The sequence below is a fragment of the Molothrus ater genome, chromosome 20 (genome assembly GCF_012460135.2).
Source record: "Molothrus ater isolate BHLD 08-10-18 breed brown headed cowbird chromosome 20, BPBGC_Mater_1.1, whole genome shotgun sequence".
Taxonomy (NCBI): domain Eukaryota; kingdom Metazoa; phylum Chordata; class Aves; order Passeriformes; family Icteridae; genus Molothrus; species Molothrus ater.
This window is the reverse complement of record NC_050497.2, coordinates 11214484-11237744: the sequence shown is the minus strand read 5'-3', so window position 1 is coordinate 11237744 and position 23261 is coordinate 11214484. Positions and strand designations below refer to the sequence as shown.

At 51.5% G+C, this 23261-nt stretch overlaps 1 protein-coding gene across 5 annotated transcripts in view; it reads right to left on the bottom strand.

Moving 5' to 3' along the window:
- The window catches only part of MVB12B (multivesicular body subunit 12B), a 56032-nt gene extending 34807 nt beyond the window's left edge, over positions 1–21225 (bottom strand). For 2 of the 5 annotated variants that reach the window (XM_036393741.2, XM_036393744.2), the window contains exons 1-6: positions 21114–21225; positions 15271–15393; positions 10529–10636; positions 7439–7535; positions 4523–4652; positions 4117–4239 (exon numbers count right to left, since the gene is read on the bottom strand). In XM_036393741.2, coding sequence (XP_036249634.1) covers positions 4117–4239; positions 4523–4652; positions 7439–7535; positions 10529–10636; positions 15271–15393; positions 21114–21176 — 644 coding nt within the window. In that variant the 5' untranslated portion in view covers positions 21177–21225. Of the gene's footprint in view, positions 1–4116; positions 4240–4522; positions 4653–7438; positions 7536–10528; positions 10637–15270; positions 15394–16431; positions 20830–21113 lie in introns of those variants that run through there. The other 3 variants (XM_036393742.2, XM_036393743.1, XM_054516923.1) reach the window with 3 other exon arrangements.
- Between the last annotated feature and the right edge of the window lie 2036 nt (positions 21226–23261).

The following is a 23261-nucleotide window of genomic DNA, read 5'->3' as shown; positions in this document are numbered from 1 at the left end:
CATCAGGCTGGGATGGGGCACACGGGGACAGGGACAGGAGCACACTCTGCTCTGTCCCAGCCATCAGGCTGGGATGGGGCACACAGGGACAGGGACAGGAGCACACTCTGCTCTGTCCCAGCCATCAGGCCAGGCTGGGGCACACAGGGACCAGCACCTCCCCAGGACCGGCCAGCACAGGGCCCTGTGGCCACGCAGGAGCTGCTGTGGGACCAGCCAGGGGGTACAGAGCACTTGCTGCCACACATCCTGGGAAGGCAGCTGGAGAACTCTGCCCTTCTGAACCTGCACACCGACTGCTGCACTGACACATCAAAGGAATGCAAGCGGACTGCAGCCAGATCTTCCCTCTCCAGGTAAATCATGAACCTTCCAGAGACAGCCTCGCAAACCAAATGACTGAACGATTCCAGGGTCAGTGCAAATCTACATTTCCAAAACCTCACATCAACAAGTGAAAGTTGTGACTGAATCCGGTCTCTCCAAGAGGAAGATTAAATGCCCATGACACATCATCTGCAATCAGAGTGCTCCTTTCCCCAAAGTATCCGTCACAGATTGATAACATCCACACAAAAAGTTAAGTGCAATTATGCCTGTCACTGTAAAACACAGTTCGACAGCACTGACTGACATCTTGCTTGCAGCTGACAAACTGTGAGCGGGCCGCTTGAGTGACAGTGGCACAGGCTCCTGCTGCACCTTGAGGAGGGATTCTGAACGTGCTCCCAAGCCACAGAAGCCAGCCGGGCTCATGGAGCACCACAGCAGGGATGGGGCCACCACACAGGCAGCTGCAAGGCAGATGGCTCTGTGCATACTCACAGCAGTCAGGGACTTGCTCCTAAAACACTGGAACCAGACTCCAAGAGGAGAACGCTCCCCACAAATCCAACAGAGTGAGGCGTGGCAGAGCTGAGCCCTGAGACCCTGCTGGGGTCTGGCAATCGTGGATGCACAGGCTGGGTGAAGCAAGAGTGTGCCAAAGGTCAGGTGAGTCACCTGTAACCATCACCTCCTTTGGGGGAGGAATACTCCCTCCTCCCCAGAACGACGCTGCCATGCAGCACAAGCCTCGTGCACAGAGCAGAGGCACCGAGGGAAGTTGCATCAAGCTCCCTCACAGAACTCAAGCCTACAAAAGCCATCCTTCAGCACAGGATGGGAACCTGCAAGAGCATTTCCTCAGACTGCCATTAGTGCCAAGAAGCTGTTCCAAGAGCTGGAGAGAAAGGACAGTGAAGCAGCTTGGTGACCTGCACAATGGCATGGCCATGCTCCATGGCACAGCATGCCACCCTCACCGGGACTGCCAGGGCTGCTGTTGGAGGCCACTAAGCCAGATGCCTGTAGAAGAAAACATGAAGGAGAAGAAATGGCTGAAAAATACCGTATGAAGGCAAGAACAACTATCAAACAAAGCCTCCCCTTGTGCAGCCCTGACTGTGAGCCATGAGCCTGTGACATGCAGAAGCAGCACTGCTGATGTGCACCAACCTGTGGAGCTCACACCTCTGACACATGACAACTCTGAGATGGCCACTATCCACTGCCATCAGCACCTTATACCACAGAGCAGAGGGGCCAGTGCAGAAAAAATATATCCACAGAAAAAAGTCCTGCCATTTTAGGTTTAATTGTACATAGGGGTTAGTTTATATCCAGCGTTAGCAATTGTTCTGAAGCCCCCTCTTGATTCAGAATTATTCTAAATGCAGCCACAACTGAAGAGAGCAGCTGAGACACCTGACCAGCCCAACAGCAGACTCTCCACAGTGCTCCACGCAGCACTGCTCACCAATCCTTCCTCACTCCTGAGGCAGCTTCAGAACAACCCACTGGATATATCCACGTGGAATAAAATAGCAAACTGACTGCCAGTGTAATCTCCTCTCTCTACGGTGACATGAAAATAAGAGACCACTTGTGACTACAATCTTGCACAAACACCGTGTTGAGTAACTCACCACACTGCTGACAGTGTTAGAAAAGGCCTTCAAGTTGTCTGTGTTCCCTGTAATAATTAAATATTTGCAGGATGCACCTTTATATACATTTCTATTTCTTAAAAAATATATTGGATAATAAATAACCAAAGTAAAAAAACAGACATGAAAGATGCTTTGAATGATCAGGCTGGTGGTGTAAAAGTTACCTGTAAATCACCCATGGGGTGTGAGAGTGGAGCTGGCTACAGACAGGTGGGTTTTACTACAAGGCATTAATGTAACATTCAATTATTCCACTGCATACTGGCTGGTTTAACTCAGCCAAATTAGAATACATTTTATATTGACTATTTTGACATTTGCTTTATTTGGCAAGTAAAACAAAACTGATCCAATTTCCTTGCAGCCATTGTAAACCATAAACTGCACAACAAGAGGTTATAAAATATATAAGCCTTGTAAACACTTCTTTTCAGACTGTCACTGATGCTTTGAGCTCTAATTTTGGCCCTGTTCCCAACAGCTCTGACACTGCTCTGCAGCCTTCCCTGGTCAGCTATAAAGTGACCCTTCCACATTCAGTGATTAAGCACTGCCATTGACATTCTCTTGCTATGGTAACTTTTTCTTCTTTATTGTGGAAATTTGCCCAGACAGAACTTCTTGCAGAAAGAAAATGAAGATCTGTGCTCTAAAATCAAGACATCTTTCTCTCTGATCTCCCATGGCCTGGGCTGGCATCTAGCTTATGTCCAGCAGAGCTTCACAGTAACATCTCCAGTCCTAGTGGGACAGGCTGGAATCCCCAGAAAACTGCTGGCTTTTCATCTCTTTTGCCTCATCTCTGAGAAGCATGACAGCATGTCTGCCTGCAGCACACCTGACAGCACACGACAGCAAGCGCTGTGCCAGGGCATGGCAGCTTACCAAGCAAAACTCTCAGTGAAAAAAACACCCAAATGCTTTGGAGAGCTCAAAGAGCCACCACAGCACCGTGGATTTCAGTCTGGGTCATGGGTGAAGGCTCAAATGTACACACCTGCCTTAAGGAGGTACCTGAGAGCTTTCTGGGGAACACATTGCAGCAGTTTAAAAGTGTACCTTTGAAATGACCTGTAAATCAAGACTCTAAAGGACACAAGCAATTTCCACCCATGTGATATAATGACCTTTGTACACAAACTGGGCCTCGGAACTCCTCTCTGCTGTCTCCTTCGAAATTCCAGCACTCAGTAGTTACTGTAATACTGTAAAGGTATCTGCAGTGTAGAAAATGCCTACAAAAATGCATGAACACATAATAGGCAAAAGCACAAAGGGACCCAAGGAGAGTGTGCTGTCCCCTGGCAACAGCCTGGCCCAGTCTATGAGCCTCAGCAGCAGGAGCACAATTCACACTGGGTGCTGTACTTTTGGAGTGAATGTCAGGAGTGCAAAGTTCTCAGTTTTGTCACTGTCTGGGCTGGTTTGCTGCTTAACAACACCTCTTTGTCCAGAGAAATCCAGCAAGTAAGCTGTCAGTACAGCACTACTGGTATATGGAAGTCTGCACACTAGCACATCTCTTGATACACACACAGAAATATTGCCTGTAACACAGGGAGAACAGCCTGGACAGGCACACTGCCCAGCAGTGCTGCTCCCATCAGTCACCACAGGATGAGCAGGCTGCTGTGCATGCTCAGGACAGCTGCATAACTGGAGCTCAGCAACTGGGTTCAAGAAAATAAAAAATCAAGAACCAGTACTTCAAACCATGAACAGACTGATCCTGGAGATGAGCAAAACCTGTTTCCCTTCTGAAGTCTGTAGAGACACTTCTCCCTCCCTCTGGTTAAGGAGAACAATCAGCCTGGCTGCAGCTCTGGCTCACCCTTTCAACATGTATGTGTTGGAAGCCACAACATCCTGCATAGTTTAAAGCAAAGGAAAGGTACAGTTTGCTGCTTCCCTTCCTTAGCAGGCATTTCCTTTCTTCTGGCTTCTTCACCCATTTTTCTTTACACAACAACAGGCAAATACTTCAACAAACAGCACATTCCCTTATCAGATTGTGACACAATCATTCCATGCCGATGCAGCACCCTGGTCTTGGTTTCCCAGGCAAGGTGAGTAACCACAAGACATGCAGCATCAAGCAGAAGGAGCTGGAATGCAGAAGACCTACCTTGGCAGGTTGGGAGCGGGCGTGGAAGCCGGCGCTTGGGCGGGAGGAGCCGCAGGCTGTGCGGAGTCGTGGTTGCGCGGCACTCTGCCCATCCGATACCAGATACCCATGCTGTTCAGCTCCCTGGGAAACCAACACAGCCCCGTGCTGATGCTGCACGCACGCACCAGCACCAGGCACTGACGTGTTTCACCAACACCTTGGTCAGTGAGAACAAGGGTAATTAAAATAAAGGAGGGGTGAGTTAACTCCTACATCAAATTCAGTGACACTTGTACTTACTTGGACTTTTCTAATGATAAGCTTCACCTCTTACACGCTACTACTCGGTAATTAAAGGAGCACAAGGCCCTTGCTTTGGTATAACTGCATTCCTGACAACAGCTTTGGAGTGAGGGGCACTTACCCTATGAACGTGTACTGAGGAGGGGCTTGCTTGGACCTCCCCAGGATTCGGATATCGCAGATCGCTGCCTCTGTAGAATCTCGAGGGATGAATTTAATGCACAGCCTCTTCTTTCTGAAAGCCACTTCTTCTGCAGAAATAACCCAGGATACAGGGTGGGTTTTATGCAAGATTAGAGTATAAATGTTATTTATAGTCTCTCCAGGTATTAGGCAGGCAATTATGGCAGAACTGGTGCCAAAGAACAGACATATGTCAACAAACCAGTCAGTGCAGTGCCATTCAGAGGGGAATGTTCTATCAGATGTGCTCTTGGCACTGTAATAACCAGATCTCCTCCTGCCTGCTGCAGAGATCAGCTCCCACGTGTGCCTGGTGCTGCCCCACAGCACAGAACAGCAGGTGACTCTGCCAGTTCCGCATGCCTCTCACACTCCCTTGTTCTTTCCCAGGTAATGTTTGCCTCACTGGCCTGGACAGCCATATCTAAACATTCCTCCCACAAGCACTGCCTCTAGGAATGTACCTGGAAGCTTCTGATACAACCAGTCAGTTCATTCTGCTACGTGCTTCCAACCAGCCACTTCCACCCCACTGCGAGGAGGAGCAGGCAGAGCCTGCCGTGCAGAGAGGTTGAGTGTAAGAGCTGTCTGTCCAAATCTCACATATCCCAAGTGTTCGTGACATCTCCCGATCAAGTCAGCAGGCACAGAAATGATACTCCCACATGTTTGCCCTGGTTCTTTGCAAGGACAAACCAGATTCACAAAGCACTAAGTGCCAGAACCTCCCACGAGGCAGCTGTGCTGCTCTGACCTGTGCTCTGAGGGTGGATGAATGCACTGCACAGCCCTTTCTGCTACGTGTCACAGAGCAATTGTTTCCATGTTATCCATCATGAAAAACTCAAGCCCATCAGAGTTAAGGCTTATCTGTGTAATGAATTCACAGCTCTTCAGGCTGTTTACCAATCCACAATCCACACAATCCACAGCCCGAGCTGGCGCTGTCTGTGACCACAGCTGGCACTGGCACACAGACACAGATCTGCAGTGCTTGGAAAACAATGCTCCATCTCACCCTAAGGAGTCTCAGGGTGAGCAAGGTGAGGTTCCTGTTTGGATGCAGGCACTTGGAAAGCAGGACTGATATACTGAAAATCTAAAGAGCAGACGCTGAATGAAAATCTGGAAAAAAACAGCAACTACAAACAAGTGCCTGCAAAATAAAAACCCTTCATCTTAATGTGAACAAATATCTCCCAACTTAAAATATGCTGTCACTTCAGCAGATGGCAAGCAGCCTTGTCTCCTTAGGCTCCTCCTGTTTTGTAATCCACACCTTGGGAAATAGCAATCCATTCCAGCCTCTGAAATGTGCTGCTGCACTAGCACAAATAAGCTTACAGTGTGAGGTGTGCCAATAGAGCATCTGTGCATGCAGCTTGCAGTTACAGGGGTGTTTTTAGAGATGGTAAATACCTGCGTCCCTGAAGTCCAGTCTTCCCCTGCTTTGAAAAAGCAGAGCTTCTGTTTGAAGTGCCTAAAACTCATTTTAGGAGTCTAGGATTTAGGGCTTCCTGAAAATCTGCTCAAGACCTACGAAGGAGTAGTGTATTAAATGTATTAACTGCAAGTCAGCTGCCATTTTGAGAGGAGCACAGAGACACCTGTAACCATAAATCTAACTCTGAACAAAATCAGTGCCTCTTATTCGACTTTCTCTGCAGGTCCAAAGCTGACTACTTGCTTCTGTCTGTGTTCTCTTTCACACCACTTCCTTAGTACAGGCAGTGCCTCTGCTTTAAAGACTGCCACAGTCACAACCCAATGCATTTCTAATTAATGACAAAGCCCCCTTCCACCTTTCCACCAGGACTTTCACAGAAGTTGAAGCAGCACACAGTAAGGTTCAGCACTCCCAGGGGTCAGCAGGATAAACCAACAATTCTACCTCATACCACACATGCCCAAGAATTTTCCAGAAGCAGAGACCTGGGAGAATAATCTTCAGAGTCTTTCACTTCCAGGCCACAGGTTCCAATCAGAACCAGACCACAGTGACTGAAAAACCATCCTCATGAGCTGCAGCCCCAGATGAATGATTCCCTGCAAAGCAGGTTCATGTAACCCCTTCCTGCTCCCTCCTGGGCTGGATTCCATCACTGACGTGCACTGGGACCAGCCCTCCTGTGGCAAGCAGCTGCACACCGGGCACCAGCACCACTCCTGCCATCCTCTCATGCTCTACTCCCGTGGGGCTTGTCCCCTGCCAGCCCAGTGCCCTCGGTGCCTGTTGCACAGCACAGGCTGCCACCAGACGTGGCTCCAGCTGCTGCTGGCACGAGTCCCAGGGGAGCTGAGCACACTGTTTGGGAACTGCTCACTTCCATGTTGCAGTGAAGCAATTCTGCCTTGCAGAAATGAGGATGATATTCCCCCTGGACACTGCACTTGTGCCTTGTGTCAGCCAGCACAAACATACCTGACACCCCTCAGCACTTGCTGGCAGGACAGGAGCCCTTGTTCTCCCAGAGCAGGAGATGTACAGTGAGAGGGCACAAACCCACACCCCCTTCCTTTCAGAGCATTTCTGAACACCTCTTGACACAGCAGCTCTGCTCCTGCTCGGCCCAGTCCACTCTTCAAACTGAAAAAAGAAACTCTGCCTTCCTGCCCCAGAGACATGGGACTCTAGCAGGTGAGTGAGGACAGACAGGCAGCCCCATTAAACAGCCTGAGGAGGACAAGAAAACCAAAGGCTGTTTTAGTGCAGCCCAGAGCTGCCCCTAAATGTGCATTTGCCACCCCAGAGAGCAGAAGTGCTGGGAGCATCCCTCTGCCTGGGACACAGCTCTCCTCTGCCTGACCACACAAGCACTGGCAGAGTGGCACTGAGGAACAGGTGTCAACTTACGTGTATCAATGGTCTCCTGGATGGGCATGAAGCCTACAGGTAAAGTGTCCTTGATATCAATGAGCTTCATGTCCACCAAGACGTTGCCTAAATGACTCTTTGGAGAGAGAAAAGAAACAGTTGATTATGACAACGTCACCAAATTAAACCCCAGATCTTCCCACCTGCTGAAGCCTGAGGTGCCTTCATTGTATCTGACCACAGCTTTAGAAATGGTAGGAACATACCAAGGCAACCCTTGCATGTGTCCTCTTGGCAGGAGCCAAACAATGACTGACTAGGAAATACCAGACAACTTTCAGCATTCAAAATTCTAACACCTCATCCACTGCCATACTTCCAGATCTTTGGAAGCACAGCCAAATCCTTCCTTTTGTAGGCACAGCAGCTTGAAGTGCTACTTTCACCAAGCCATCCACTGAGCAGGTCGCCTCAGTTCTTACACACTCTACATTTACAAGAGCAACTTGACATTTCCATGACAGTAACAGCGAAAAGCATTACAGGATGATGGCTTATGCACACAGAGCCAAAGTTATTACATGCATTAGCTAATTAGTACTGAATAGACAGGGTTCTAGCTCCAAATGCAGCGCACTCCAGAAGAACAGGCCATTTGGAACAACAAACTTCATTTAGAGTCCATATGAATTCTGAACTCATGCCTTGTCCTATTAATCAAGGCTTGAAGAGCTCAGAGCCCAATTCAGAGTGACAGCCTCCACAATGGTTTAGAGACCAGATTTTCTTTGCGGTTTGTGATAAAACCAGCACTGCTGCCAATAATCTGGGGTCACATATGAAAGAACAAATTTCAGGTACTGCACAGCCTTTATAAACACAACAGGGCACAATTAAAATTTAATTCCAAGTTATCCAACTGTGTCATTGAGTTTTACTGTTACTGGTTGCAAAGTACCTCCTTTAGTTTTTATCTGGTAAGAATTTTTCAGACAAAACTGTACTGATTATTTCACTGAAATTCTTACAAAACACTTAAATTTGCAGGCTCTGAAATAAGGGGAGGTCAGGAGCGAGTTCATTTTTGGGAGGTCCTGCATTCTATGGTCAGCTCCTGACCAGAAGGGTAGGCAGACCTGCAGCCCTGTCCCACCAGACACAAGTGTGGCACACATCTCTGCTCACGTGAGGGGGCCAAAGCCATGAGCCCCCACAGGCCCATCGTGTCCAGGGCATCTTGGAGCAAGCTATGCTGCATGCTGCCAAGCCTGAATGTGTCACTTAACATGGTCCTGGCACAGCAAACAGCAGACGAAGCAGTTGCTGCTGATTCATCTTTCATGTTTTATTTATTTAAGCTGTCTGTGTTACATCAGCGGCAACTTTCTGCTGAACCACCAACCCCTGTTCAATCAGCAGCAGACAGGTAGAGAGGTGTCTCCAATGAGCTCATCAGCTGCTGGAACCCCAGGAGTCAGCTCTGCCAGGTGCACAGCAGAAAAGGGGACAAAGCTGTGAGAGCCACCATCCAGGGCCTCCCCACACTCTGACACAGCAATGTCAGATGCTATAAACTGCTGAGAAGGATGATTCTGCTAAACAGGCACTGCAGACTGACTCTGCTCTAACCTAGATGCCTGAGCTGCATTAACTCTACTAACTACAACATTGTTCTTTAGGAGAAAAGAGTTCCCAGCGTTTTGACAAACACAAAAGGAACCCCTGAATGGTAAAACTCCCAACCCAAAGAGCAACACATCAGAGGGAGAGAAGCCTCCCACCTCCTTTCCTCCCAGATGGGGGAACTGAGGCCCCTTAGCCCCCAGATGCCCCCAGCAGGGAAGCACATCATTTATCCCATGTGGTCAAGAGGACTGAGGGAAGGGGAAACTTTTGCTTTAATTTATGCCTCATCAATACGAAGAAAGTACTCCCAAACCATGGTGACCCCAGGGTTCCTGCCAAAAGTCCAATAGGCACCACCTGAGGGTATTTACACCATCTCTGCAGCCAGCAGCTACTCCTGTCCTGTAATTATTTCTGACAACTTCAAATTTAAGGTAGCGACCAATAAACCTAATACTCAAATCAGCACAAACCTCTTTAAAGCCTTCCTGCCTACTCCAGGGCTGCTATTCCTGCAACTGCACATACTTCAGGATGAACAGCACAATTGTTGTCCATCCACTCCCGGAAGTTGTATTTCCCATAGCTCTGGAGCTTTACTTTAATCAAGACGTAGGCAGGGAAATGGATGGAGTAAAGGTCAAATGGTGGGAACTGGCAACCCTCAGCTCTACTGCCAGGACCCGTGAGCAGCCCCTGAAGCTGCCATCACTTTTCTGTTCCTGTCACAGTGAAAGCACAAGTACAAAATGGTACTTCCAGACACTGCCAGCTGAGTGGCCGAGAATATCCAAAGCACGACCAAAAGCAGGATTACCCACTAGATGGAGTGCATTCATTGCAGAAGTCAACAGTTCCTCCAGAAAAAAAGAAAGTTTTCACAGTGGCCTCAACCAAAAACACAGCAGAATGCATGAAGCTCTTGCTGCACACGGTCTCCTCTCCTCCACAGAAAGTGTGGGCAGACAACTGCTGCTAATCACGAAGTAACTCATACTTAATAGTCAGAACAGATTACAAGAATGTGGTAGCATATGCACAACGTGGGCACATTTTCAAGAATCAGCACCAAAAACCAACAAAGCAAGCAAGCTAATCCTTCAATAACATATCTGTGATGCCCCTGGATTCAGAAACCAACATTTTCTTCACCACCACTACCTACATCGTCTGTTTCTTGAGGGATTTGGGTTACACATCAATCAGGACCATGAGTGTGCAGCACTCGTTGCTGCAGCAGGCAATGAGGGTGAGAGGCTGCTTAAATGCAAACGTTCCCTTTTGTGCTTCTTTTATTGCAGAAGATTTTGTCAGCAATTTCTTTCCATGAGAAACACACACAAAATGCAAATATTCTGCCATTGCACTTTGCCTCCTTACTCACCCGAACTCAGCAGAATGCCTGCTTGAATTATAATTGGCTCCATAAAATGAATCATCGTATGGGTAAGCACATACCAGGCACAGATGCAAATCACACAGACAGTCAACAAATGGACTTACATTCTCTTTCGAAAATGATCTGGTGAAGCACAGGTACCGTGTGACCTTGGATTTAAACAAGCCATCTTTCCACAGGTCAGCATCCAAGCCATCTGCTGTTTGTGCAACCTGTAAAGAAGAGACAGAGGGAGAGAGGAGACATGTGAGCCAAGATAAAGTTAATACATGTGCAGTACTTCTTCCTCAGACCTCTCCTAATTAACAGCAGCCCAAACTTTCACAGCATCTCATTAGTTTCTTCGCAAGGTGCAGTGCAAAGAACTTTCAAGAGGAGGTACAAAAAGAAGTTCTAAAAGTGCTGTCTCTCAGGAGACCCTTGATTAAAGATGCTCTGACAAAGGCTACTCTAATGAGGAAACTGCAACTTCAGTTACAGTCTCCAAACAATAGTTTGGAAAAGTCAGCACATTGAGGCATTCATTACCACTCCACACACAAGGGCACACACACCGGGCATGCTGCGAGGGTCCGTGGAGACAGAGCACAGAAACTGACCCACCCCAGGACTATTTTCATGGAAAGCCAAGGAATTCTGGCTCCCAGGTCAAAAAGCTGCTTCCAAGCAGGCTGGGGAATCCCTGGTCACTGGTGGATTTTAGCAGCAGGGCTGCATGCAAGACACAGCCCGCAAATGTCCCTCTCCAATGCAACCCCGCATCCAGCCAAACTGATAGCACATGATGGTGCTGGTAAGGAAACAGACCCTGGACCCTCCACAGGAGAGACAGCATGATGTGCAGGAGAAAATCTCACTGCTAGCTGATTCAAGGAGTGGGCAGGAGGCAGCACCATGCACTGGGGAAGGGCTCTACTCTCAGCAGCTGAGCACTCACCACACACAGAGCAAGCTGGTAAGAGCCCTGGCCCCAAAATGTTTGTTGTAAGAGAGGAGGCAAGAAGGCAAACACAAGGAGAAGGGTAGAAGAAACAAGATTATCCCATCAGACTAACACCCAGCTGGCATTTCCAACAGGAGACTCCAGCATGCTCTGAAGCTCCACAGAAGCTGAACTTCTGCCTAATGCCTCTCAGAGGGGGCAAACTGCTCCACAGCAGCTCTTGTAATCACACCGAGCCAGCCCTTGGCCCCAGAGCGGCCTGGTAACAAAGAGCTGACACTTGTCACCTTTGCAGCCCTGTTTAGCTGGGCAGGGACTGCGCCGGGCACAGGAAGCCAGAGCTGTGTGCTGACAAGGCCTCCCATTCCCCCGAGTGCAGCAGACAGACACGAGACAGTCTGATCAAAGCAGCAAAGTGCACTGACTGCTCCCTGAAGCTTGGCAACTGCTGCTCACAAGGAGCCCAGCTCAGGCCAAGCCATTGTACAGCACACACAGCTTTTGTGTTCAGGCTCTGCAAAGAAACATGCCTGATTTTTAAACAGCCACATTTTACAATAGGATTTGGGCAAAATTTTTTGCTTATTTGAATTCTTTGAATTCAAATCTTTCCTAAACGGATAGTTTAGGAATATGTAAAATCTACAGGCATCTTCCTCTGTGATGGGTAAGTCAGTCCTAGTGAAAAGATATTCAGGAAACAGTCTGTTTGGGAAAACTGCTGGCATATAGGGATGGTTAGCTTGAACTCCAAGCCAGGAGAATGCAAACATGAATGAACTTGTCAGAAAACTCACGGGGAAAGAAAACAGAGCCATATAAACAGGAAACTTCTTGCATCACCTGCTGGGCTCCTGCAAGCAAGGAGAAGCCCCAGCAAATCTCAAAGCAGAGCTGTGCCTGACCAGCATGCCCTCAGGACAGGAGCCAAGTCCCCAGCAGACCAGGCCAGCAGGACAGGCACTGCAGAGCCCCAGCTTGCCCAGTCTTTCTTGGCTGAGAGGCAAGGAACGTGCGAGACAGAGGATCTGGCACCTGGCACCGGGCACAAGGAATGGTCCTGCTCCTCATGCGGCTGGGGGAGACACTCCTCACTGTGAGCTACAAACAGATGCACTTGACAGAGTGACATGGTGTGACCCCCCAGTAATGCAGGGTGACCTACCTGCCGCACAGCCCTCAGGGTACGGTTACTGCACCACTGTCAGGTCTTTGGCAAGCGGGTCCCCTAAACCTCCTGCCCCACAAGGTGATCTGCCCCTCTGGCAAAGTCAGGGCTGCTCCTGCTGGGTCTGCAGCTTGCTCAGGCACTGCCCCAGAGCAAACCCCACCACGGAGCTGGTGTTCAGCCTGCAGCAAAGAACACAGCTGCACAGGAACCACACCTCCCTCCTGTCCCAGGCTCCTGCCTCCCCCCTCTCCTCCCCACCCAGACACTCAGTCTTGCCTGTTTGGTTGGATTTTCAGGAATCTAAATTCAGACATTCTGCATATTTTGGCAAAATCAAGTCTTTGGTGCTTTAGCTGTGAAAAGGCCTTGCCAGTTATTCCAAATGCCAACAGTGCATTTGTTTTCTAAGCAGACACAAAGGCAATAGAGATTATGGAGTAACTAAAGTACTACAGAGGAAAAAAGGTCTCTGTCCCATTTGCCAGGACATCCCCCCAGGCACTGCCGCCTGCCATCTCCAGCTGGGCAGTAGGCTGAGCCCTGGGGCTCCATGTGAACCTGGGAAATGGACCTGGACGTCTATAGGCATTTCAATGAAAGGGAAACTGGTAAAGCCTATAAATAACAAAGGTGTCTCAGAAAGAGCTGGTTACTTCATTGCAAAACTTGAAACCATCAGTGAAACGACATGAGAAAATACTTCCCCATGCAACTCTGAATCCACCTGGAGAACTGAATGCTGCAAGATGCAGCAGTGACACACAAAGCCACTGGATCCCTAAGGGGACTACAACATGCCAAGAAACACTGCTGTGAATGCTTCCCAAAAGATGAGTGTGGGCTCTCCTTTCCAGGGTGCAGTGTGCGCCTCTTACTATGAGGGCTCTAGGGAGCACACTTGTGGGATGAGCTGCCAGAGCTGCCTTCCTCAAGGCTTTACAGCAATCAGCTCCCAGTGCCTCATTAAGGAAATTGCATACCTGCAGAAACACAGCTCCCAAGACCACCCAGCTCTGCACATTGCCCATGTCTCAGAACACGATTTCTCTGCTGTGCTGAGCACTGCGTTTGTGCATTCAGCTTCACACTTTTGGGGGGCCAGAACAGGTTCCAGAGAAGTCATGGAGAAGTGGCAAACTGGCACACCACACAATGCTCCAGTGCACTGACTCACAGACCAGCCACCTTCACAAACACCCAGGCAAGAGCAGCACACTCGTGCCACTGCCCCTGTCACATCAGCGTGGCACCCAGCATGGCCCCTTGACAGCAGCTGCTGCACAGGGGACAGGACACAAGGGTGGCTGCAGCGCCCAGGCACACTGCTGGGGTGGTAAGCTGACGCGTAAAGTGACGTGGCAGCCGTGCTGGGGGAAGGACAGCGCACAGCAGGCACTGCCCCACGCCCGCTCCAAGGGCAGACAGTGCTCCTTGTGAGCAGACAGGGAGGCAGCAGAGCCAGAGCAAAGGCAGCTCCTCGCTGTGCCCTGAGGAGACAGCGACCCACATTCACCAGCATTACACCACCACCATAATTGGATTATGCCACAGGAAGACTCTTTTATCTTGTTTAGTTTAAACTGCGTTAGCGCTGCAACTCCCCATTAAGCCACAGGCAGGCTATCTGGGGTGAGCTGCTCTCTGCCCAGCCATTTAGGCAAAATGCAATTCTGTTATCAGAAGTCTCACACTGTCCCGTGCTTCTTTATCAGGGCAAGCAGCTAATTACACAGCCTGGCTCACACAGGTAATGAGCACTTGGAAAAACACAGTAAAGGTAAAAACCTCCCAGGTCTTTAAGGAGCTTTTTCACAATGCTCCCCTTGTGTCCTTACTTCAGCCTGATCCATTTTGTTTCTTCAGACTGAACAAGGTATGAAATCATCCAGAGCTGAAGAGGTGTGAGCAAAGCTCAAGTCAGCTGGCTTCCACTCCTACCATACAAGCTGTGAGGCTCTGGAAACCCAAGGTGTGATATAACACAGTTGGAGCAAAACACATAGAAAGGCAAGCAGGTGAACTACAGACCAAATCTTTCTCTATAGATCTCTGCAAAGTCAGTATTTTATATTCCACAGTTTGGGACACTGATCTATGAGTAGAAACATCCTGCTGTTGGTTACACAGCAACTAATTCAAGGAACAAGCAGCTGTTGAACAGCAACCTCCCTTTATCTGTTCACACATTCATCGACCCTGTATCCAGCAGCTTTTTCCTGCTGCCATTCTTCTGCCAAACCTTAGTTTAGAGGTTTGCATTCTGCCTGTCAAAATCATCCTTGCCATTTCAGCTGGATGCAAAATTCTTTGATTCCCTTTCTGGAGTTTCTCATCATCATTGTGCAATGCTGATATGTGGGATTAAACAGCTGATGCGGGATCCATTTATTTAGAGATAGAATTTGTACAATACTTAGGACTCCTTCAGGATGAATGTTACTAGGATTATTAAATTTGCTTGCCATTGTGGCCAGCTGTTTCAGTAAACTCCTCCTCCAGGAAATTAAGCTCCTCTGGAGTGGCAAAGATGAAGAGGCAAATTTACACCCACCACCCTCTGCTGAAGGAAAGCACCAAGTGCTGTGGGCTGAAAGGTGCGCAGCTGACTACCAAATGACTCCTCACAGCACAGTTCAAAGGCATGTTCTCTCTCTCTGTGCTCCCAGCACAGTAAAGGCTCATTAGTGCAGCACCAAAGTATTAAGTGCAGCAGCTCAGAGAGCTCTACTTACAACGTCATATCCAGTGGGTGCTCGGCTGCGGGAGGCCAGCACGCCGACACCGGTGATGGGATCCATCGGCAGCTCGGGCAAGGCATCCGAGAGGTCTCGCACCTCAGGCATCATGGACTGCTCCTGGAAGGAAGGAGCAGAATTAAAGGGCTGCCTGCTGGGCACCACACCCCAGCAGAAGCCAGAGAACCAAGAGCACACATGCATGCCACAGTGCCTGTGCTGACACACCACAGACGGCCAAGGTAAACACAGGATTAGGCCAGACACACCTTCTGCACTTTCATTTGCTTTTGGTAAGAGAGTATACTTGTGGGCACTACTTTGCAATGCCAAATAGGTTTGAAATTTGGGCTGGCAGCCTCTGAGACTCATTTTGTTGCTTCCATGGGCTGGTCTCCATCTAGCAATGACAGAAAAAAATCCCTTCTCTTCCAAAAAGAGAACAAATTTCATCCCCAAGCCAGGCTGGTTGAAGCAGCTCTGTCGTTTTAAACAGCAAGAAATCTGCTCCTAATGGCCTTAGAGGGAGGTTCCCCATCCACTATGGGTGTTAAGACATGCTGGGCGTTCCCCTTGAGTCCTCAGTCCCATCACACGCCAGTCAGCCAGGCTGATTTCAAGGAGCAGCACAGATGTCTCTGGCGCTGGATGCAGAACCACACTGGCTGCAGGGAGCCCCAACACCAGGAACACAGAGGAAGCACAGGGTGGGCTGGCACAAAGCAGAGAGGCCTTGAGGAGGCCCGAGCATCTTCCAAAAGAGACACATCACCGAGAACGTCAAGGGAGGGAGATATGCAAAAAGGACAGAAGCAGGTAAGACCAACTAATTTTGGAGGGATGCTGCTGCAGGAAGCAGGAGGAGAGCACAAGAAAGGCGCTGAAACAACCGAGGTGAAGGATGGGGAAAGGTGCCACTGCCTCAGCATGTGGCTCCTGCAGAGGCAGCCAGTCAAAGCAAGTCTTCTCTGGCTTTCAGGCAGGAATGCCCCAGGAAACCGCCCCACGCACCCCAAGACAAAGGGCAGTGCTTTGTGGAAACAAGCATCACTGCTGCACAGCCAGACAAGCCGGGAACCAGAGCTGCCTAATTCAATTCCCTCCTCAGAGCAATCAAACCCCAGCATTTCTAGGCCATTTAGATGGCTGGTTACTTACTGCTTCTAGAAAAGGCAGAGGTGAGTACTGGTGCCAGTGGAATTGGGTTTACACTTCACAATGCCCAGTCTGAACAAACATCGTGCTGCAGGCAATAAAAAAGAGCAAGTCTGGGCCCTAAGTAAATAATAATAATGTCACATGAACAGCCAGACTACTTGAGGAGTCCAAAACAGGTGCTAGTGACCAGTAGTGGTGCAAACACTACTGCTGATGAACCAAACAGGAGAGAGCTCTGCTTTAGCACCAGTGTGCTGAACACGCATCCAGCACACAGAGCAAAGCAAACCCTCTCCACTCCCAAAGCAGCTCAAACCTTCGAGCATGATGGCAAGTGCAGCCTGAGCCCCAGGGGCTCCCCCTCCTCTCTCAGCAGGCTCCCTGTCCTCAGGGTGGGCGAGGAGCACAGGACCCTGCTGCAGGAATGCTGGAGGCACTGGCACGGCCATGACAGACCCTGTGCCAATGCGTGTGCCACCCCACAGCTCAACCAGAGACCTCGCAAATAACACAGAACCTCAAACATACAGCATGGAAGAAACGTAACATGAATTTAACAAAGAGCTTACAATCTGTTCTTCATGAATGTTTTCTGAAACTTCAAGTCACTCAATAGTCTGCTGACTTCTTACTACATATTGGGAGGAGCTGGGAGGTAATGAATGCTGACGTAAGCTTCTCTTAGGCCATTTTGAGCTGCAGTCCAGGTAAATGATGATATTCCCCAGCGTGTTAAGAACACTACACGGCAGGCTCCCACCCAGCTGCAGCGGCACTGCAGGGAAGCAGCTCTGCTCACAGGGTGCCTCTGGCCCCCACCAAACACACCCTGGTGAAGTGCCTGCTGCTGAGCGCTGCCCAGGCCGCGTCTCACCGTGCTGGGGCCTGTGGAGGGAGGCCCAGCTGCCCCGGCAGGAACCTGAGCAGCTGCCAGCTCAGCCTGGGCAAGCCTGAGGACGAGGGGGTCCCCGGCACCAGCACAAAAGGAGGGGTGGGCGCTCCAACCCACAGCGTGGTGCCTCCCCCTCAGCCCGCTGGCTCCCTGTCCTCAGCAAGGGAAGAAGGACACCTTTGTGGGAGCCATTTGCAGCCCTGCTCGCAGGGCAGGGGGAGGGGAACCAGCATCAATCCTCACTTTGTGCCGGCTCACACAAAGCCCCTCTATGGCGGCAGCAGAGCTGGGCGTGGGGCTGTCTGCCTGGCCGTGACACGGCACAGCAAAGGCACACGGGGTAATGTGGCACAGCACCGGCACCCAGGGTAACGTGGCACAGCACCGGCACCACGGGGTAACGTGGCACAGCACCGGCACCCGGGGTAACGTGGCACAGCACCAGCACCCAGGGTAACGTGGCACAGCACCGGCACCACGGGGTAACGTGGCACAGCACCGGCACATGGGGTAACGTGGCACAGCACCAGCACATGGGGTAACGTGGCACAGCACCGGCACCCAGGGTAACGTGGCACAGCACCAGCACCCAGGGTAACGTGGCACAGCACCGGCACATGGGGTAACGTGGCACAGCACCGGCACAGGGCCCGAGCAGCACCTGCTGCAGCAAGGGCACCAAGCTGCCCCTGCCCAGAGAGCCCAGCACCTCCTCTGCCCCGTGCCTGCAGCCGACAGGGATGGAGGCACAGCTCCTGCCCAGCAAGCAAACCTGCTGTGGCCACTGCAGCACGGCCAGGCTCTGCCGCACCAGGCAATCACTGGGCAGAACGACTGAGGATGCATCTGGAACAGATATGGAGCAGCAGAAGTCAGTTGCACACTGGGATAAATATTTTTGTGAACTCTGCACAGGTCAGAGGGGAGTCTCTGGCTGGGCAATCACGCAGATCATTAGTTACACTGCACTTCTCCGTGAGAGCATCAACAAAGTTTGGTTTCTCTTCTATCGAACCTTCTAATTTAAAAATGGAAAAATAAACAGTCAAAGAGGAGATTAAATTAAGGAGCAGGATTCTATAAATACCTCTATTCGGCAGCTTGTTACTTCAATTCTCTTTAGCAATGTGAGTTTGACCTGCATGCCCAGCTGCCATCACAGTGGCCGAGCACTCAGCCAGGATATGGCTCTCAGCACCCTGCAGCAAGCTGCCTGTGCCACCCGCTCCCTGCAGGGCTATTCCGGGAACAGGCCAAAACAATGAGAAGAACATTTTTCCCATCAGCTGGGAGCATGCTCCCTGGAAGTTTTCTCAGCTGTGGGGCCACATCCAGTCCCCAGCACAGCCCAGCAGCCAAAGGAAGTCAGATGTGAGCTCTGGGGCAGGAAAAAGCTTCAGAACACTGTGCGGCTGCCCAGACAAAGCCAGCGGGGAAAGAAAGTGTCTCTAAGGAGAAAGTCCTTGTGCATCCGGGCAGCACCAGCTTCAAGCAGCACAAAAGGAGGGTGGGATGGACAAGATGGACAGGATGCACTCTTGGACAAGCAGCCACCATGCTGCTGGCTCTATCCCGAATGCTTCCCAGCCCTCGAAGCAGACGTGCCTCAAGGCAGGAGGCACAGTGCCCCTGGGATCTTGATGCCCAGCTGTAGCAGAGGCCTTCTGGGACTCCACTGGCTTCTGGCACAGCCTTCTTCCCACAACCCATGCCCACAGTCACACACACCTCCCTGTCTGCCAGCACTGCCAAGTTTGGCTCTTTATAGCCTTTTTGCTTGTTCTCTCCTATTTCCTTGTTATGTCATCCGCCTTTATTAGTTTATCCTAGGCATACTTTTCTGCTGGCTTCACTGAGGTGACTGACCACACAGACTGCTGGGCTCTGGCTGGGACACATACACAGCAGAAGAAGCCGCTTTCAGAAATGAATGTGTTATTGTGCGTTTCTAGACCATTTTCTGCTCTCAGTGTTCCTTTTCAACAAGTTCAGCAAGTTCAAGAGCTGGTGGGTACATGACCAGATCAGGCCTTTCAATGTGTTTGCTACAGAAACATCACGCTGCCAACAAAGTGGGTCAAGCTCTGAAGTTAAATAGCCAGGGACTTAGAAGGAGAATGGTGTTATTGTTTCTTCCTCCAACTACAAGCCCTGCACTTTGACACTGGCTTGCTCTTCCCACAGGCAGAAAAGTATGAGCTAAGGCAAAACTGGAATAAAAACCAACTACCTCACTGCATCCCTGCAGTAGTCTGTGGGAAATGGTCCCATAAACCAAGCAGCCTTCTCTCAAAGGCTGTCCTCCACCCCTGCAGGAAGGCACAGCTGCCACGCTGCCACAGCTCACCCACATGACAGCTCAGCACACGGCCCCAGCCAGCCTTCTATTTCTGCTCATGGAACACGGCATCGTCTCCATCAGAAAAACAGGAACCCACAGTGGCCATCAGCAGCGGGCCTTGGAGGCCACCGTCACAAACAGGAAGGATTTCAGTTTCACGTTTCACCACCATTGAAGGCATGCCTGGAATCACCCCTGCACACAGGCTCCCTCAGGAGACAGTTGCCCTGCAGCAGCTGCAAAACCTACACTTTGTGACTGAATGTGATGGAAACAGGAACTTAAGTGACAGAATGAGCAAAATCGAGACCCTGTATTGCTTCACAGCACTTCGAACTATGGACACACATTTCTGAAGTGTCCTGTTTCGAATCAAAATAGGTTTCCATACGCGGATGACCTTGCACCAGGGCAGCAAAACTGAAATGACATTCGGTTCAGTTATTTCTCTCTTGGCAGAGGTATGAACATGTCTCTGGGGGCTACTGGCACCCTTAGCCTGGGATTCGCTTTGTCAGAGATGCACGTGGTACAAGAGTGAGATGTTGTCTGTTTCATCTCACGCCTCCAGAAGTCAAGCTATGCCTTCGTCTAGAAGGGAAGGCCATCTCAGCTAAAAATTATAAGGATGACACTGCCAACCTGCCGCACAACACACAGGCTCCCTTGAAGAAAAGACGAGCACGTTCTCACTCAGTTAAAATAAAATACAAAATGGAGAAACCCAAGCTTTAGCCTGAGCAGCTACACACCTGCTGATACCTGGCCTGTCTGGTTTCAGTGTTACTGTGACCAAGCTGAGAATGACCCAGCTCTGGGAACCTGCAGACAACACTGAAGAGTGGTGGACCTTTGAAAATAGCTCCAGAAACCGCAGAGAAAGCTTGCAAACCTCCGTGATGCAAGGCACGAGTACTTAAGACACAGGCAGCTCTGTGTCGCTGCTCCAGCCAGGCTGTAAGAAGCCAGCCAGTGCCACACCTCCAGCCATGCACTGAGCACAGGTAAGATACGGGCACTCAGGTAGGCCCGTGCTACAAACGCAACAAAAGACCACATGAAACGGGGGGGATTTGTTATTTCCTCTACCCGTCATCAATAAGAATTTACAGTAAATGCCGGAGCAGGTCAAGGTCACCGGGGCTGTACCCCACGGCTGGTACCCGAGGCCGCTCCTGCAGCTAGCCCAGCCTCGGAGGAACCGCCGGGTCTCACGGAGGCGCCGGGGCGCTCCGGCCCCGGCCCAGGAGCGAGGTCCCCGCGACAACCGGCCCCGAGAGCCCCCGGCAGGCCCCGGCCCGGGGCTCAGCCCGCCCGCCCCGCCCGGCGCCGCGGCCGTGCGAGCGCCCCCGCCTCCTCCCGCCGGGCCGGGCTGGCTCCGCCGGGCCGCCCCGCAGGGACCGCGAGGCCCGGCCCGGCCCGGCCGCGGCGGCTGCAGGGACACTTAACTGTTGCCCGTGCGGCGGGCGGCGGGTCGCGGCTCCCCCGGCGCAGGCAGAAGCAGCTCCTCATCGCCCGGCGGAGCCGGCGCGGCGCGGCCCGGCGGGAGGAGCGGCGGCGGGGGAGCGGCCTGCGGGCCCGGGCGGAGCGGCGCGGGGCGGGGAGCGGAGCGGAGCGGACGCCGGGCAGGCCCAGGCCCGGGCTCGGGCTCCGCCGCCGCCGCCGCTCCGCGCCCACCGCGGCCGGACCGCGGCGCGCAGGGCCCGGATCCCGCCCCGCCCGGCCCGGCCCCCGCGCCGCCCCGCGCCCCCCGCCCGAGCCCCGCGGCCCGGCCCGGCCCGGCCCGTCCCCCGGGACACTCACCGCCGCTGCCGCGCCGCTGCCGCCGCCGCTCCGCCCTGGCCCGGCCCGGCCCCGCCCGGGCACCGCGCTCGGCCCCGGCACGGCCCCGCGGCGCCCGGGGCCACACCTCGCCAGAACCCCGCTTCCTCGGGAGCAGGGCAGTGCCCGGCCGAGCTCCGAACAGCCTCCCTGACCCGGAGCAGACGGGAGGTGCTAGGTGGAAATGGCTGAATAGTTGTGATTTGGACAATGTAACCTCCTTCTTCCTTCTGAAACGGGCTGCATCCAGGAGATGGGCAGCAGCTGCCGTGGGCTGAGAAGGGCAAATGGTGTCAAAGAAGCTGGTTATCTTCTCAAGAAGTCCCCGGGGTTGGGAGCGATGAGCGGTTTCAGCACCTACCTTCAATTCATTAAGATATTTGATGCTCTGTCTCACCGTGGCCTGGAAAACAAAGATATGGTCCAAAGTAGTCGGGGTTTGCCCGGCTGGCTGGGTGTCCAGCCTTCGGGTCCGCTCACGGCACAGAAAACATCCTGAACAGAGGGTCTGCAAAGGTCCGGTTCTGCTCAACCTTAACACGTGCCAGCGTTGAAACTGACGCCACACGCATTGAATTAGCAGATGATGTGAATTGCAGCATGTCGTGGCACAGCAGCGTGGTCTATGGCCATCACTACATACACCAGTCCTGCAGCTGGCCTGCACTGCCTTTTGAGCACCTTACCTGAGGCAAGGTCAACAACAATCGGCGGGAGAGCAGCAGGATGGGTGTGGGGGCTGACATCAGCGGCCTCCGGTGCAAGACAGAGAGTACGAGCTGATAATCTAAAGCAAAAGAAAAAAATCCTGGGGTGAAGAACAAAATAAGGGAGGGAAGGCAACACGTTAATGTGTGTGTGAATTAGAAAGTAGGGCAGAACCCTGTTCGCCTTTGTGAAAAGCTGAGAAGTGATGTGTGTGAAGTGCAGCAAGAGATTCTGTAAAGTTAACGGTGAAAACTACAATACAAAAGAGTTAAGAACAGCTTGGAGAATTTTTGTTAATGGTCAAGTCGCAAGCCATCCTGAAAGCTCTTATCAGACATTATTCAGTCATTCCCTCGGAGCAGATGGTCTCCCCCGTCCTTTATAGAGCTGGTTTACTCTATTTCCCATGACGCCAGGGTTTTCTTTGTGTGGGAACCTGTCTTTGTGACTGAGAAGAGGAGAAGGATCTCTTTTTTTTCTTTCTTTTTTTTTCTCCCCCATTGTCTTTTTGCTTGATTTGGCCATCTTTTGAGGAGTTCTGTTCAGCCTGTTCTTTTCTGACCTAGATAATGGTTTGTGCCTTCCATCCTGTTTGGACTGTCTCTACATGGCTTTAGGCAGTCTGAGCCGATCGAGCAGCAGTGGCTGAGCCAGCAGCCCTTGTCTTTGCTCCCGTGGGTGTCTCCGGGCCGGTTTTGCCCCTGTCTGGCTCTCTCTGAGGTGGGCAGGAGCTCGGCTGCCCAGGCGCTTCCCAGTGGCCCAGCCTTGACTGGGCTGTAGGTGCTGATGTGCCTGCAGGGCCGAGGAGCAGGGCAGCTCTTGGGTTTGATCCTCAGGCCTGCTTCAGCTCCTTGCTCTTCATCCTGCTGTGGTCAGACTTCCCACCCAGCAAAACGCTGTGAGCTGTGATTAGCCAGTGTTTGAGAGGTTTGTCTGGAAGGCAATGTACACATTAGTGGTTTTGTGTTCCCGTCCATGAAGCAAACAACAGAAACGGGAGTCCTGCTTCATCCTGGACACAGTCCTGGGCTGGGACCAAGCCTTCCTCCTGTCCTGACTGCTGCTTCT